Source organism: Leuciscus leuciscus (genome assembly GCF_965113295.1).
Source record: "Leuciscus leuciscus genome assembly, chromosome: 13".
NCBI lineage: Eukaryota > Metazoa > Chordata > Actinopteri > Cypriniformes > Leuciscidae > Leuciscus > Leuciscus leuciscus.
Genome location: NC_138737.1, coordinates 43,296,023 through 43,314,132, shown reverse-complemented (window position 1 = coordinate 43,314,132; position 18,110 = coordinate 43,296,023). Strand labels below are relative to the sequence as shown.

General features: G+C 37.3%; 2 protein-coding genes and 1 long non-coding RNA gene across 5 annotated transcripts in view; 1 reads left to right on the top strand and 2 right to left on the bottom strand.

Annotated features, from left to right (window-relative positions):
* LOC309512029 overlaps nucleotides 1-18,110 on the top strand; it is a 276,593-nt gene that overhangs the window by 115,925 nt on the left and 142,558 nt on the right. The gene's annotated exons all lie outside the window — the stretch shown is intronic.
* Nucleotides 1-18,110, bottom strand: part of LOC309512837 (polyunsaturated fatty acid lipoxygenase ALOX15B-like) — a gene marked incomplete at its 3' end in the record, with an annotated part of 178,256 nt that overhangs the window by 82,935 nt on the left and 77,211 nt on the right. The gene's annotated exons all lie outside the window — the stretch shown is intronic.
* Nucleotides 6,236-12,041, bottom strand: LOC309512836 (uncharacterized protein; the record flags this gene model as incomplete). Its single annotated transcript, XM_082188560.1, has 11 exons — nucleotides 11,460-12,041; nucleotides 10,735-10,809; nucleotides 9,997-10,422; nucleotides 9,737-9,797; nucleotides 9,419-9,511; nucleotides 8,579-8,717; nucleotides 8,276-8,368; nucleotides 7,814-8,106; nucleotides 7,477-7,700; nucleotides 6,434-6,634; nucleotides 6,236-6,358 (listed from the first exon to the last, which is right to left on the bottom strand). The coding sequence occupies exons 1-11, from the start codon at nucleotides 11,568-11,570 to the stop codon at nucleotides 6,236-6,238; spliced, it is 1,839 nt and encodes a 612-aa protein (XP_082044686.1). The 5' UTR covers nucleotides 11,571-12,041.

Sequence of the window (18,110 nt, the reverse complement as noted above, 5' to 3'; positions counted from 1 at the left end):
TCGTAAGAACTCTAGCGGCGGCATTTTGGACTAACTGTAGCTTGTTTATTGAGGATGCAGGACAACCAGCTAATAAGGCATTACAGTAATCCAGTCTCGAGGTCATGAATGCATGAACTAACTTTTCTGCATCAGAAACTGATAGCATATTACGTAGCTTAGCAATGTTTCTAAGGTGGAAAAAGGCTGTTTTTGTAACATATGAAATATGATTTTCAAAAGACAGGTTGCAATCGAGTATAACACCCAGGTCTTTTACTGTAGCGGATAAAGTAACAGGACATCCTATGATGTTAAAGTTGTATTGTGCGAGGTTTTGTGGGCGGTTTTTTTAACCGATAAGTATTACCTCTGTCTTGTCTGGATTTAATAAAAGAAAATTACGCGTCATCCAATCTTTTATATCTTTAACACACTCTGTCAATTTGGAAAATTTAGCGTTTTCATCCGGCCTTGATGAAATATATATTTGAGTGTCATCAGCATAACAATGGAACTAAATTCCATGTTTCCTTATAATATTTCCAAGTGGCATCATATATATTGAAAATAACAGAGGGCCTAACACAGATCCCTGCGGCACTCCATAGTTTACTGCAATTATGATCGATTTTTCTCCATTTAAATAGACAAAATGGTAGCGGTCAGATAGGTATGATTTGAACCAGCTTAGTGCTTGTCCTTGAACACCAGTATAATTTTGTAGTCGATCTAAGAGTATTGTGTGATCTATAGTATCGAACGCAGCACTAAGATCAAGTAAAACTAGTATTGAGATACAGCCTTGGTCAGAAGCTAAAAGTAAATCATTTGTGATTTTAACGAGCGCAGTTTCAGTGCTATGATGCGGTCTGAATCCAGACTGAAACTTTTCATAGATATCATTTTGTTGCAAGAAAGAGCCCAGTTGAGCGGACACCACTTTTTCTAATATTTTAGACATAAATGGAAGATTTGAAATGGGTCTATAATTTGCTAGATTATTATGATCTAATTGCGGTTTCTTAATGAGAGGTTTTATAACTGCCAGTTTAAATGTTCTTGGAACATGACCTAAAGATAAAGACGAGTTAATAATATTGAGGAGAGGCTCTTCCACTACAGGTAACACTTCTTTCAGTAGTTTAGTTGGTATAGGATCTAATAAACATGTTGTTTTAGATGAAGTGATAAGTTTATTTAACTCTTTTTGTTCTATAGTTGTAAAGCACTGTAATTGTTCTTGCAGGGTGATAATTGAAGCTGAATTATAAGGCGCGATTGAAGATTGAACGTTTACAATTGTGGTTCTGATGCTTTCTATTTTCTCAGTGAAGAAGTTCATGAAATCATTACTACTGAACTGTAACGGGATATTTTGTTCGGGTGACGTCTGTTTATTTGTTAGTTTAGCCACGGTGTTAAATAAAAACCTTGGATTATTTTGGTTGTTTTCTATTAGTTTGCGGAGGTGCTCAGCCCTGGCCGCTTTTAGGGCCTTTTTATAACGTGACATACTGTCTTTCCACGCGATTCTAAAGACCTCTAAATTAGTTTGTTTCCATTTACGCTCTAAAATACGTGTTTCTCTCTTTAAAACATGCGTAGTATTGTTATACCATGGTGCTTTATTTTTCTCTCTGACCTTTTTTAATTTAATAGGTGCAACCACATCCAATGTTCTAGAGAGAATGGTGCTCATAGTGCTAGTTAGTTCTTCTAGTTCATCTGTTTGTTTGGGTTCAGGCAGCAGCTGAGACAAATTAGATAAGCAATTTGAGAAATTATCTATGGTGGATGGAAGGATTGTTCTGCCTGGTCGATAACGCGGCGCTGCATGACATATTACAGCAGTACGTAATATGCAAGTTACCATGTAGTGATCAGTGACTTCATCACTTTGTGGAATGATATCTATATCGGTTGGATCGGTTCCATGTGATATAATTAAATCGAGTGTATGATTAAGACGATGTGTTGGTCCGATGACGTTTTGCTTGACCCCAAATGAATGTAATAAATCTGTAAACGCAGCTCCTAACGCATCATTTGGATTATCTACGTGTATGTTAAAATCTCCAACAATTAATGCTTTATCGACATTGACTAATAGGTCTGAGAGAAAATCTGCAAACTCTTTTAGGAAATCAGCGTAAGGCCCTGGCGGTCTATATACGGTAGCCAAGGCTAGAGATAATAGTGATGTTTTTCTAACATCTAAGAGCGTAACATTTAGTACAAGTACTTCAAATGAAATAAACTTATAACCCGTTTTCTGAGTAACATTTAGAATATCTCTATAAATGGTTGCAACACCTCCGCCACGACCAATCAGACGGGGCTCATGCTTATAACAGTATCCAGGAGGAGTAGACTCATTAATACCGAAATAATCATTTGGTTTAAGCCAGGTTTCAGTAAGGCAAAGTACATCGAAGCTATTATCTGTGACTATTTCATTTACAATAACTGCCTTAGGTGTGAGTGATCTAATGTTTAGAAGACCTAGCTTTAGAAATAGTTTTTGTTTACTAATAGCAACATTTTCTGTTTTAATAACAATTCGATTTTTCCTAGATCCTGCATTAGATTTATTATTTGATCTCACTAAACGAGGAATAGACACGGTTTCTATGCAATGTTCTACACTAGTATTTATATCAGTTGAATTGGTGCAGCAGAGACTATGATTTGGACTTTTGGTTACTAGTCAAAGGGTATTTAACATTTTGGAGATGTTATCTGACAGAAGATCCGCTCCGAATCTGCTTGGGTGTAAGCCATCAGCACGGAAAAGCCTAGGACGCTCCCAAAACAGATTCCAATTATTTACAAAGAGCAGTTTCTGCTCATTGCACCATGACATTAACCATTCATTTAGCGCAAATAATCTGCTGAACTTTTCATGCCCTAGTCGGTACGTGGGAAGCGGTCCTGACACAATGATCGTTGTTTCAGGCGATGTGCTGCGTACCGTATCGAATAGATTCCTGAAGTCTTTCTTCAGAATCTCCGTCTGGCGCAGCCTGATGTCGTTCACTCCCGCGTGCAGGACCACAGTTCCGACCCGCTCGTCACCGTTCAGGATCTTGGGAACGCGAGCAGCGATTTCAGAAACACGAGCACCAGGAAAGCAGTGACTTTGCACCTTACTTTTACCTAACGTAGCGTGTACGTGCCGAACGATGGAATCGCCGATGATCACAGCATCGTGTTCTGTTTCGCGTAGAGGGGAGAAGCGGTTTTGTGTGGATAACTCGAAAACCGGGAGGGTCGGAGAAAGTCTTGGTCTAAACCTGACTCGCGTCTTCCGCTGCGGAACCACCCAGGATTCGTGGTGGCGTGTTGGAGCCGGAGTGAACGAGACCATGGCTGATTGCGACCGATGCTGAGGAACGCACGGAGTAGACGCGGTCGGAGTCAGCGGGTTAGTAACGTTAAACACTGATTTGTGTGCATCGGCACGTGATGTTTCAAGAACCAAACACTGGTCTCTCAGCTCGGCCTGTCTCAATAAAAGGTTGTGGATCTGTTTCTCAACAGCTTCCAGCTCAGACTGCAGTGCGTGCAGCTCAAATGTGTCCTCACCTGCACCAAAAGGTAGACTACTTACATCTGATATATTCGCCATTTTAACAGATGGACAGTGAGTTAGCAACAAAGCTACCAGTGATGCTATCAATATTAATACTAATTTATATTATAAGTTTGTTTGTTTGTAAGTGAGTGTGGAGAAGACGCGTTCAGCCGTGATCCATGGACGTAACCTTTAAGAGTATGCAGCGTTGGATCACTAATAGGCTTGAGACGCGTCTGCTCAACAGTCCGCGTTGTAACTATGAGGGTTTTTTTTAGTTTTTTTTTTTTAGTGGTAGGGGTGAAGAGTAGACGCACGATAGGCGAAAAAATAAATAAAAAATGTTTGTTTATAAATGAGTGTGGAGAAGACGCGTTCAGCCGTGATCCACGGACGTAACCTTTAAGAGTATGCAGCGTTGGATCACTAATAGGCTTGAGACGCGTCTGCTCAACAGTCCGCGTTGTAACAATGAGGTTTGAGCAGTAGTGATTCTCAGTGAGGAAAAGTAGAAAATCTTCGTTGTAAGCGAGTTTAAAGAGAAAAATCAAGAATTATAAATCAAATCGATAGAGCTCCAAAAACAACAACGCATTCAGACGCGACGCATGATAATAACAGGACAAGACATTACTCACCGTGTTTGTTGAGTGATTATTACTCACCTGAGCTTTTATGAACTCAAAGGCGCGAGAGAAAATAAATAAATAAAAATAGCTGAGCGCACGGGTGGCGTGATAACAGGCTAGCGAATTACCAGCGTGTTGTGTTAGTAGTAACGGAAGCCAGCGATGTTGGGTAAGCTGTATTTAGTAGTAATATAAACAACTAGAAATTGTAGTAAATGATGGTTCAAAACAAGGAAATACGAGGCTAATACGAGGCTAATACGGAGCTTACAGCACCACAGCAGACAGCGAGGCAGACTGGAGAGTCACTTCAGCAGCATTTTAGCTTCATTTTTAGCTTCATTTGAAAAAAACTATCCGACAGTACACTTATGCTCCAGTTGTGCTTGCAAAAAATAAGCCTTGTACTTTTAATGGTAGCTGTTAAACATCTCGTTTAAATGGTGCTGAATAAAGATCCATTCATTAGTGCTACTAGGAAGCAGTAGTTAAATTCATCATCATCAGCCATTGTTTTTGCGTTTACAAAAAGGTGAAGCTCATTTGCACAAGTGTGCGCAATGGGAAGATGTTTTTTTTCATCATGAATAAACATTAATTTAGGAGATGGATGAAAACCAATGGCTGGGACTTTGCTGCTACCTGTAGCAAACGCCAGGATGTGACCAGGGCTCAAAGTCTTCAAGAATGCCTCCTCATCGTTGGTTAGAGTCCTGTCCCCATATGTGTCTCTCAGCTCTTTATCTAAAAGCAAAGGGAAACCAGTGTTGACTTGGAGACTGGAAAATACTCAGGTTTAAGAAAGCCTGAATCAATGAATAATTGAGTGACTAATGGATTACTGTATAGGTATTTTGGTGAAAAAGCTATTTTATTCTGAAAAGCAATCAGATAACAAATGTATTCTTGTTTGTGGTACATAAACATTAGATAGGCACAGCTTGATGAGTTGTAAAGAATAAAATTAATCTGTAAATTTCCTGGATTGCCTTATTGTATAATATACTGAACTACAAATACATATTTACTTTCAACACATTGGAGAAACTCCCTAAATTTGACCACCATCAACTCCTCCTTAGCTCTTCTGTTGCTCCCCAGTACAGAGTAGCTTGGTTTGAGAATACCAGCTACAAAATCAGCTTCTTGACCAGGGTCCGAAATTAACACCCGCCAAGCGCCAAATGCGGGTAGATTTTCAGTTTGGCGAGTAAATCTCAAAAAGCTATCCGCCACAGTGGCGGGTGAATGTTCATACCAAAATAATAAAATGTTCAGCGCGCACACGCTCTTCTGCCTCAGAGAGAGAGAGAGAGAGCGCCCCGGCCGCGCGCGCGCACTCACTATTCAGAGCGCCAAGCGTCAAGCTTCCTCCCGTACTTTTTCACAAGCGTCCTTGACAGGGCGGCCAGAGCTTCTTTGCAGCTCAAGTCGGCGGCGGTGTGTACGTAACAGTTACAGTTAACGCTCTATCTGTTGACGGCGCTGAGGAAAAAGGATATGTGAAGCTCCCGCCACTGGAAGCGGTCGCCGCCCATTTGTGTCCTGCTCATCAAACGTCTTCAGCACTTGCGGATCATGCATACCCCGCCGCAGGCCAGTCTGCTTCTGCTTTACACACCATGGCCGTTCTTTTCTCGATAAAATTAGTTTTCTTATAGCGTTTGCAACGCAATACTCGTTCCCTACTTCCCTTATCTCTCAGGGAACCGAGGTTACGTAAGTAACCGAGTACGTTCTGCCTTCCCTTCCACATGAGTCAGGAAACAAAACTGAAAAAAAAAATATATATATATATATTTCACCCCAATGATAGTAATATTTCATATATTTCTCTCATTTTGATCAATATATATATATATAGTTTTTTTTATTTTTTTATTATACATTTCAAATTTTGCTCTGGACAATTTTTAATGTTTGTATTCAACATAATAGGCCTACCTTATTATGTCAATTAAAAGTACTGAAATGAATGTATATGTGACAAAAAAAAAAGTCTGTTTATTTTGGCCGGTAAAAAATATGCTTGGCTGGTGGATTTTTTCATCTACCAGTCCCCGTGGCAGGTGAGCCAAAAAGTTAATTTCGGACCCTGTTCTTGACCTTTGTCCTCTCCTGGTATGTCAAGCAGCACACGCAAGCTGGGGTTCTCTCTCAGGAGTGATAAAACCTGAAAATTCAACACCATAAATGAAAGGCCATAAAGATAATCAAAGATGATACAGAACTGTGAGGTAAATCTTACTCCATAGTGGGACAAGCCATCAATTAGTTGATCAAGACAGCTCTGCCGTTGCACAACAGTATGGTATAGGACTGCATTTTTCACAAACACATCTCTGTCGGCCATGGTGACAACGAGTGGAAGCCCCTCTACTTGATATCGCCATGAGTCACAGCAGCTGACTGCTTTCTCCAAATCATCCTGCAAGGTTGCATGTTGAACCTAAATATTACAGATCAAACGTTATTTTCTCAAATTACTGCATTTAACCAACATTTACAGAAGTACTATGTAGACTGTGCATTTCACTTAAAGGGTTAGTTCACCCAACAATGAAAATTATGTCATTAATGACTCACCCTCATGTCGTTCCAAGCCCGTAAGACCTCCGTTCATCTTCGGAACACAGTTTAAGATATTTTAGATTTAGTCCGAGAGCTTTCTGTCCCTCTATTGAAAATGTACGGTATACTGTCCATGTCCAGAAAGGCAATAAAGACATCAAAGTATTGACGTACAACACAGACGCGCTACGCTATTACACTACGTGAACTCACTCGAGGCCCAGAGAGAAGGAAATGAATAGTGGAATAAAGGTGTTATTTTTGTTTACTTTTTGAGCAAAAAAAGTATTCTCGTCACTTGATAAACTTAAGATTGAGCCACTGTAGTCACATGGACTACTTTGATGATGTCTTTATTGCCTTTCTGGACATGGACAGTATACCGTACATACATTTTCAATGGAGGGACAGAAAGCTCTCGGACTAAATCTAAAATATCTTAAACTGAGTTCCGAAGATGAACAAAGGTCTTACGGGCTTGGAACGACATTAGGGTGAGTCATTAATGACATAATTTTCATTGTTGGGTGAACTAACCCTTTAATAGTTACTTACCTATGACAAGAAAAGTTTGAATTTTTAGTTATTTATTTGGTAATATGGAATCAAATTTATTTTGATAATGCATTCCACCAAAATAAAAGTAACTACTGCTGTGGAATACTCAAAAAAAGCAAAGGCTTACTACAATAGTCTTCAGATCAGAACAGTGTGCATTACCTTATTGAGGTTCTCCCTTAAATCAGGGTCACCTATATCATCAGGTGACACATGAACTTGTAGAATGTCCCCAGACACAATGTAGTCCACTACACTCGGGGACAGGAATGCAGGTGGTTCACCCCCTTGCACTATTATTGTAGACATCATCCTGCCAATGGTTCGATACACTCCATTTTGCAAGTGGAGCATGTTCAGTCTTGGTATGCATCCATTTGGTGTGCCTGAAAGATTAAATAAATTAAGAAGCACATTCTGTATTATTTTCTCTGGCATTTACAAACCAATATTTGTGGTCAGGTAGCCACAAAATATATTATATATATATATAAAAAACCTTCAAAAGCTCCACTGTCCTGGAAGATAGCCTTCACCAGTAAGCGGAAAAACTCTCGTCTGGGACCCCCAAGGTCAGCAGCATCTTCCACAGCATCATGTTCATCGTTTGTAAATATGACATAGAGCTTATCACAGCTTTCTGCAAAACTGGGTCTCTTAAACACACGTAAGGCTGTGGTCCAAACATTGGCTCGACTGATATAGATCTGTCTTGTTCCCGATGTAATAACTCTCTCACTGTGAGCTTGTAGAAGACCTGCAATTTCTTCTTTGCTCAGCATTTCAGATGACCTATATTAAAAAAGACAATGACAAAGATAAACAGACCTTTGACTATCTGTGCATTTACTCCACTATCACCTTCAGTGCACAATGATATAACTGTTCGATGTTGTTTGCGATGTTTACACTGGTGTAAACAAGATATTTACCGTAATAAAAAATTACTTGTAACTCTTACTTTAAAGTATTAACAGCAGGTCCATCACACTCTTCTAGTAGACTACGCTGAATTGCCTCTTCAAGAGCCTCATCTTCCTCCAGATAAACAGGGCTGAGCAAACGGAGATAAGCAGGGACAACAGAAAATTCAGTAGAAATTATATATATATATACCAGAGAGAGAGAGAGAGAGAGAGAGAGAGAGAGAGAGAGAGAGAGAGAGAGAGAGAGAGAGAGAGAGAGACTTTTATCAGAGGTTCATAATGTGAACGGACCAACATCTACACTGCTGTATTTCTGTGAAGCCCAAACAATATCTTACACAAATTCTGCCACATTATAAGGAAACACTTGTCTCAGGTCCTCTGCCTGGCCCTGACTTTCACTTTCTTGAGTGCTGCTCTCTGTCTCCTGACATCTGGCCTCACTTTCCCTCTGTGATGAAGGCACTGTACTCAGCACTGCATAAAGAAAAGGAGGGTCAAAGGGAAATATTTTTGTAATGATGTTAATCTCATTTTATATAAGTGCAACTTAACCCTAATTCCATCTTTAAGTGTTTTCCTTTAAAATAAATTTAAAAGGCAGCCTTTAAGAATTTAGGGTGAAGCAAAACTGAATAAGATGAGCTAGGTTTGAGAGTCGCCTCTCCCTTTCAGTACAAATGACTGAATTATGCTACTAAGCTCAGTCTACACCTCTTATAATGACTTGTAGGTAGATGAATCAAGACAATCTAATTCAAATACAGTTTACAGGTTGCTTACAGTGATCCTTTTGAGGCTGACTTTTAAATAAAATAACTGGTGCTTGCATTCTGTTAGGTTTGCTTTTGTTAAGCTTTGGTCACACTACAGGACTTTCAAAGTCTTAAGATCAATGTACTGTTCACACTACACGCCTGTCTTGTACTCAGGAGTGTTGTGGTTTGCACACTTCATGACTGGGGGGTGGTCAACCAACTCCAGATTCTGAGCCAGTGTCTTGGTCAAGGGCACTGACTGGATAATTAATCTAAATGTGTCGCAAACACGCAAACGCCCACACAAACACGGGAGAACATGCAAACTCCACACAGAAAGGACCAGGGCTGGACCAGGGTTTGAACCGAGTTACCATACAGCCCATAGAAAATATAATATAAACAAGGGCTTTAACCTACTTCTTTGACGTGATGGACTTTCTTGCAGTCTGTCATTTTCACTCCCTTGACTGATGAGCTCACTTTCACTTGAGGAAGGTGACACTGTATGAACTAAATGACATGTTATGGACAAAAGAAGGGAAAACATATATAAGTAATTGGAAACAAAGTACTTAACATTTTAAATTAATTACCCATATCTGAATTTTGGGATGAGCAGAATTAGAACAAATAAAAAATGTTATAAATGAATGTTAAACCCATTGCTGTGAGAAAATAACTGTTGACTGTGCCTACAACCTGTTGCGAAACAACATTTCAAATTCTCACACCCACCTCTCCTTCTCCGGCCCACAGGACTTTCAAAGTCACTATCGGAGAGATACTCAGGTTCCTCCTGGAGAAAAAAGTAATGTTATGTGTGATATATAATACATCAAGCCAGTGGTAGTTAAGTATTTAACACTAAGTTAACCTAAAAAAAGGATATGTTATTTATGTAAAGCAGAACAAGCAGCAACATACATATTTTTACTTCCAATACATTGAATGTTGCCAATAACTGAAACTCTGTACTGTCATATAAAACTGTTTACCTGTACAGGTTTGCATATTAATGCCATTATATAGAGACAAGTGGCTGAACTAATCGAGGCAACTTCTTTTCCACCCCACAGAAAACTGCTTGAGACGTTTGGTTTCATTAGTCTTTTGCATCCCTTGACTGTACTCAAATACTCGAATGGGAATGACTGGCCCATAGACAATGCAAACGTTCTTCTGAAAATGGCAGTCATTTCTTCTCTAAGTTGTGCTTCAGACCAGTCAGATGTAAAGGAGATCTTCCCAATAAGGCCTTCTCGTGCAAAATTTGCTCTTGAGTCTCCCCTTGGAATGCGGAATGTTGATGCTGATGAAAAAGGCAAGCACACAACATCTCTTGTATAGTGTTTGCAGGCTTTGTTTTTTCTGACAAAACGTGAGTGTGTAGCAGTCCTTTGATGAACTGATGGAAAGGGAACCTGAAATCAATGAAAACACAGACACCTGTGCATTACAAGAGAGCAATACGTTTTTAGTTCATTGTGAATGCAAACTGTAGATGCAAACCAACTAACTGATAGTATCATCAACCCACCGTGGGGTCTCTATACGATTGATCGATTACCAGGTGGTTCATTAACCTTTTTTTGTCAATAAGCAATTTATTAAATCAAAACACTGGTGTTGTGTAAAATATGCCACCATGATTGGAACTAATGCCGAAACATTACACCACACAAATTAAAAAACCAACAAACAGCTTGCTAGGTTACATGAGTATGAAAGTATACCGAGCGGTATGATGTCCCAGTGGAGGTGGTGGGTGTGGCTGGCCCCGGCGGTGTGTAATTGTAGGTGGTGGGAGTCTGAAGAGACATTAGCTAAATATTAGCAACATTATTTTTCATGTGTTTTTAGTGTTTAAATGTCCAGCAGTCAAAAACCAGGGTTGAGATTGGCAAAGGAAACAAAGAGAGATACATTTTATTCTTTTTTACAGTATGCACTCTGACTGTGGTACCTTATTCACATTAAATTAAATGTCTTTATCATTGTGACTGCCTCTGTCCTCCATCAGCATTTCTCTCTCTCTCTAGCCAAGCAGAGAACGGTTTTATCTTGTGAGTAAAGGCCAGCAGGTAAGCCAAGGTGAGATGTCTGACTGAGGACAGAGGCAGATTTCCATTTGACCAACAATTTACAGTGTCATTTGTGGGCCTGAGGGGTGACAAGCTACCGAAAATAATAATCACGAGGTAACGCTAAATTATATAATTTATGCTTTGCTGCTCAGAACATCTTCACATAATCGTAAACTCACATTTACTCATGAGTTCATCCCACTGCGTCACTTAACCGGTGTGAGTTTTACGGTTTATAGAAAACAAATGTGCTAACGTTACACATAAAGTGCATTTGGTGCTAGTAGCAAATCTCTACTGGCTACCGTTAGCTAGTTTAGTTAAGTTAGCCTTGACAAGAATCGAATGCTACGTGATTTGGAAAACATACTTACCGAGGTGGCCTGTGGTGGCCCTGAGGCGGTTGCTGTCGTTGTTGAAACATTTTGAATTGCCGCCAGGACGGCTCTGCCGATGCTCTCGGCTAACACCGTTTCGTTGGACATTTTGAACGACGTACCTGGTCCGGGGCGGGCGGGGATATAGGCTTTAAGCAAGCGAACATGACAGAGAGTGATGAGTTGACATTCAGTCAAAGTGAGCCCCCTCGTGGCTGGCTATTATGGCTGCAGGTCATAAGTCCCGCACTTTTCATAACAGTGACACTAGCCTACTCTTCAAATACAGTTTCTCCAAACGTGATTATTATTTTCGGTAGTTATTATCACGATAATCCATGCCCAAGAGTCCATTTCCTCGGATGAGATGCTTTTTATTTGTTATTTGACACTATAAACCATTCTATAAACACACACTGACCTCCTTGAGCTTTTATTTTGGCACTTCCGGTTACCGGCATTTTTAATTTGCATATTAGTTAAATATTTAGTTTCCCCCGAAACATTTAGATTCAACATTTAGATTTAGATTTAGATTTAACATTTAGATTCAACATTTAGATTTAGATTTAGATTTAACATTTAGATTCAACATTTAGATTTAGATTTAGATTTAGATTTAACATTTAGATTTAACATTTAGATTTAGATTTAACATTTAGATTTAACATTTAGATTTAGATTTAGATTTAACATTTAGATTCAACATTTAGATTTAGATTTAGATTTAACATTTAGATTCAACATTTAGATTTAGATTTAGATTTAACATTTAGATTTAACATTTAGATTTAGATTTAACATTTAGATTTAACATTTAGATTTAGATTTAGATTAAACATTTAGATTTAACATTTAGGTTTAGATTTAGATTTAACATTTAGATTTAACATTTAGATTTAGATTTAGATTTAACATTTAGATTTAACATTTAGATTTAACATTTAGATTCAACATTTAGATTTAGATTTAACATTTAGATTCAACATTTAGATTTAGATTTAGATTTAACATTTAGATTTAACATTTAGATTTAGATTTAGATTAAACATTTAGATTTAACATTTAGGTTTAGATTTAGATTAAACATTTAGATTTAACATTTAGATTTAGATTTAGGTTTAGATTTAGATTTAACATTTAGATTCAACATTTAGATTTAGATTTAGATTTAACATTTAGATTCAACATTTAGATTTAGATTTAACATTTAGATTCAACATTTAGATTTAGATTTAGATTTAACATTTAGATTTAACATTTAGATTTAGATTTAGATTTAACATTTAGATTTAACATTTAGATTTAGATTAAACATTTAGATTTAACATTTAGGTTTAGATTTAGATTAAACATTTAGATTTAACATTTAGATTTAGATTTAGGTTTAGATTTAGATTTAACATTTAGATTCAACATTTAGGTTTAGATTTAGATTTAACATTTAGATTCAACATTTAGATTTAGATTTAGGTTTAGATTTAGATTTAACATTTAGATTCAACATTTAGATTTAGATTTAGATTTAACATTTAGATTTAACATTTAGATTTAGATTTAGATTTAACATTTAGATTTAACATTTAGATTTAGATTTAGATTAAACATTTAGATTTAACATTTAGGTTTAGATTTAGATTAAACATTTAGATTTAACATTTAGGTTTAGATTTAGATTTAACATTTAGATTCAACATTTAGATTTAGATTTAGGTTTAGATTTAGATTTAACATTTAGATTCAACATTTAGATTTAGGTTTAGATTTAGATTTAACATTTAGATTTAACATTTAGGTTTAGATTTAGATTTAACATTTAGATTCAACATTTAGATTTAGATTTAACATTTAGATTTAACATTTAGATTTAGATTTAACATTTAGATTTAACATTTAGATTTAACATTTAAATTTAACATTTAGATTTAGATTTAACATTTAGATTTAGATTTAGATTTAGATTTAACATTAACATTTAACATTTAGATTTAGATTTAACATTTAGATTTAACATTTAGATTTAGATTTAGATTTAACATTTAGATTTAGCATTTAGATTTAACATTTAACATTTAGATTTAACTATTTAAAATATCCCTAAGTTGATAAATATTGTTTTTAAATGTGCTAAAAAGTGACCGTCAAAAATTCATACCAGTTTTTTAAACATAGTTTGAAGCTAAATGTGACAAAATGTTGCTGTTATTTTCAGCGTGAGCCGCTTTACAAACGGCGCCCCATATTCAGTGTGCATATTGTATATAGTTCTCTGCAAACCTATGGTGGCATCATGCCTGCAGTGTGCATATTGTATGTAGTTCTCTGCAAACCTATGGTGGCATCATGCCTTCAGTGTGCATATTGTATGTAGTTCTCTGCAAACCTATGGTGGCATCATGCCTGCAGTGTGCATATTGTATGTAGTTCTCTGCAAACCTATGGTGGCATCATGCCTTCAGTGTGCATATTGTATGTAGTTCTCTGCAAACCTATGGTGGCATCATGCCTGCAGTGTGCATATTGTATATAGTTCTCTGCAAACCTATGGTGGCATCATACCTTCAGTGTGCATATTGTATGTAGTTCTCTGCAAACCTATGGTGGCATCATGCCTGCAGTGTGTCTTGAACAACCACACATAAAAGGTTGCCCATATTATATTGGTATTTTATTGTATTTGACTGTATTTGCATACTTGACTGTAGATAGCTTTATGAGTGAAGTTACCAACACAATAGATTGTCTCTCTCTCTCTCTCTCTCTCTCTCTCTCTCTCTCTCACACACACACAAACACGCATACAGACACAGAGAGAGAATGTTAACTTGTGTATAAATTCCCAATTTCTATTGATGTATTTGCACTTTTAATCTTGCTGAATTCTACAAGGCAAATAAATTAAATAAAAAATCGGGCCCATTCGTCTTTGTAGGAAAATGTTCTATTTTGTCTTTATTATTTTATATTTTGTCAGAATGCACCAGAATGCTTCGTTTGTATGTGAAAATCAAAAAAAAAAAATCTTCTGGGGAAGGATGCCCCCAGACCCCCCTACAGGGGTTTGGTTTAGCCCCTCCTAAAATATAATTCACCAGCCGCCACTGTTGGAATGGTAAAGAGTGTTAGTCGTGACAGGAGGGCCTCCACTCAAGGAGACAATATTACTGTATGATGGATATGTCTAAGAATGTTCCACATATGGTTGAAATACCATCATTGGCCTAGAAAGATAACATTCTGGGAGTCAAGACTATAGAGGAGAAAGGATGCCCTCCTTCACTGTCACACTCTGTCACTCTCTGTGTGACTGTACGACTGCTGGCCTTTTCTTGCAAGAAAATAAACCTCATAAAAAACTATAGGAAATGTTTGTCTCTTATTCAGTGATAGAATTGTGTTTGCCACCACACCTCCCTGAAGGCTCTCGAGGCGACGGTGAAGTGACTCAGATTTGGCCTTACTCGTAGGCCAGCCTCCCTCATAGTCATACCATTGACTAACACATGGGCAACTAGAGTGGCTTGAATTTCATCTGAGACTGCTTGTCTTCTTGTCCTTGCCCTTCCTCCTCCTCATTCTTATCCATCCTTGATCTCTTCCTTCATGTCTTTCTGAATCCATTGTTCCAAAACTCAATAAACTGATTTGGGCCCTTTTATCTATCTATTGAAGGTTCTGATTGATGTGTGTTCAATTTTGACTCTTAGTGTTTCCACTTGGGTAATTGTGTGTAACTGAGCTGAAGCTGTGCTGACCTGAGTGAACAATATTGAATGCTAGTGCTTTATAAATGACAACATGGTCTAAGCAATGAGAAATGAAGGGATTTGTGTGTAGAGTTTTGCAGTGACAGCTCAACAAATCTGACTCGTGTCAAAACAGGGAATAGTGTTTATAGTTTAGTGAAATGGGTGTGCTTTTTGATAAATGGCATTATGGTTTTGAAATTTTAGTTCAAAAACCTGGTTATAGTGTTTAAGCAATCGAGAAAAACTGTAAAAAGCATTTGGATCGCTGTCATGAATCCAGTCTCTGTGGTTCCTCCTGCATGCCAGCAGAGGGCCCTATCACTTGAATATTGACTCTTCTTGCTGGACTTTATTTCCCATAAACCCCTATACCTGGCACTGATTAGCCTCTTTTCCACTGTGGGGCCGCTGCGAGCCAGGGCTAACGTGTGCCGGGCGAGGCCAATAGCCTTGGAGCTCAAGCACAAGCTGTGTTTCCACTGTCGGGCCAGTAGCACCGCTGCCCTAAACCCACCCTAAACACGCCACCATAGAGCAACATCACACAACCACACAGTTTCACCAGCTGACTGAAAACTAGCTAGATCGCTAAATGATCACGACAGAAGCGGACATTTGGCCTTTACTTAAAGACTTAAAGGGTTCCTATTATTCCCTTTTATGAAGTCTTGATTTTGTTTTTGGGGTGTACTAGAATATATTTTCATGTTTGATTGTTTAAAAAAAACTGCATTATTTTAATATATTTTACACTATCACAGCTCCTCTCCAATTTCGATGAAGCCCCTCCTTCTGAAATATGAAATGTGCTGTGATTGGTTAGCTGGCTCAGTGTGTTGTGATTGACAGCACTTCGGGGAATGTCACAGCCCTTCATAACTGCAAGCTCTACTCAGATGTACATATTAATGATGGGATCAATTGCAAACCATCTCAAGCCTGATTCAGACTCTGACAATGTTCAATTCACATTTATTTGTAAAGTACTTTTTAAAATACATATTGTTTCAAAGCAGCTTTACAGAAAATGCATGTCTATATTACAGATAAATGAGGGGAACTTGTGTTGCACTTCCTTAACTGAAACTGTAACTAATTTGGTAAATAAATATTATATTCCTTTGAAATGCTCAAGGAAAAATGTATCATTACCGTGGTTAAACAGTGATATTCATAATCTTATGAAAAAAAGAGACCAAGCTTTTAAAACGGCATTATCTTCTAAATTAAATACAGATAATTTAATCTATAAAGGTCTCAGAAACAAAGTAGTACAAGAATTATGGAAGTCAAAAGTATCACATTATACACAAATAATAGAGAGTGCTAAAGGTCAAAGTACAACCCTATGGAAACAATTAAATCACGTAACAAATAAAACTCAAAAGCAGCAAACAATCAAAGAGATACAAATAGATGGAAAATTAATTGATAATAAAGGTTCTCTAGCATATGAGTTTAATACATATTTTATAAGTTCAGTAGATGAATTGGCTCAAAATTTTAAACCAATATCATTAAATAAGGTGGAGGATGAGCTACCAAATTCATTTTTTATTAAGGAGATTGAAGAAAATAGAATAACTGAAATTGTAAAGCTTCTACTGAATTCAACAGCAAAAGATGTTTACAATTTAGATATTAATTTGATAAAAAAAATATAGCTCCGTGATGATAGCTCCGTTAACTCATTTGACAAATGTATCAATTAGAGACTGTGTTTTACATTACAATTTAGAGTGATCTGTTATCAGAGGAAACTGTCTTCTAGAAGTTATGTATTCCAGAAATGTACATATACAAATCACATAGTCAAATTCAAATAATGTAATAATTTAAACAACACAGGTGTTGGGTTTGCTGCCAAAAAGCTCTTTTTTTGTTTCATCTGGCCATAGAACCTGTCCCGTTTGAAGGTCCAGTAGTGCCAGTTACTTTTCTAACGTTCTATGGCCAGATGAAACAAAAAAAGAGCTTTTTGGCAGCAAACACTTAATATGGGTTTGCTTCATACAGGGATAAAAAAGTAGCCCATGTGTAAAATGAAATACTCTGCTGTATCTTTAATGCTGTGGGCCTAATTTTCTGCCAGAGGTCCTGGACTTCTTGTTCAGATACATGACATCATGGATTCGATCAAATTCCAACAGATAAAAAATTTAAACCTGACGGCCTTTGCTAGAAATCTTATAACGGCCATGTTTGGATCTTCCATCAGGACAGTGATCCAAAAACAAACATCAAAATCAAAACAAAAATGTGTCACTGAGCACAAAACCAAGCATCTGCAATGGCCATCCCAGTCCCTGACCTGGACCCTATAGGAGAGGAGTGGCTGAACTGAAGAGAAGAAGCGCCAACATGGATCTGGGAATCTGCAGGATCTGGAGAGATTCTGTATGGAGGAATGGTCTCTGATCTCAGGTCAGGTGTTCTCCAAACTCATCAGGCATTATAGGAGAACACTCAGAGCTGGTATCATGGAAAAAGGAGGTTGCAAAAAGCATTTAATAAAAGGGGGCAAATAATTGTTCCCAACGTGTTTTGGAGAAAAACATTTATTTCATAATATGATTTCCCCCCACTTTCAATTATTTTATTTCAATGAAAGGTTAGATTTTTGCTATTTTTTTTTAATAAAATATCAAAAGGATTAACAATGCAGATTTATTTTTTACAGCCATCTTTGATCATATTTACCAGGGGGCAAATCATTCTGACCAGCACTGTATGTGTCATGGTGCAGCCTGTCATGATGGTTTAATAAACCTGTAAATCTGTATGTGAAATGTTTTTATGTTTCTTATGTCTTCTATGTTTCTTTTTTAGATGACCGAATTCTTCTTTTTATCTGCAAACCAAATTTACCTGCGGGTATGAAATAAAGATACCTTACCTT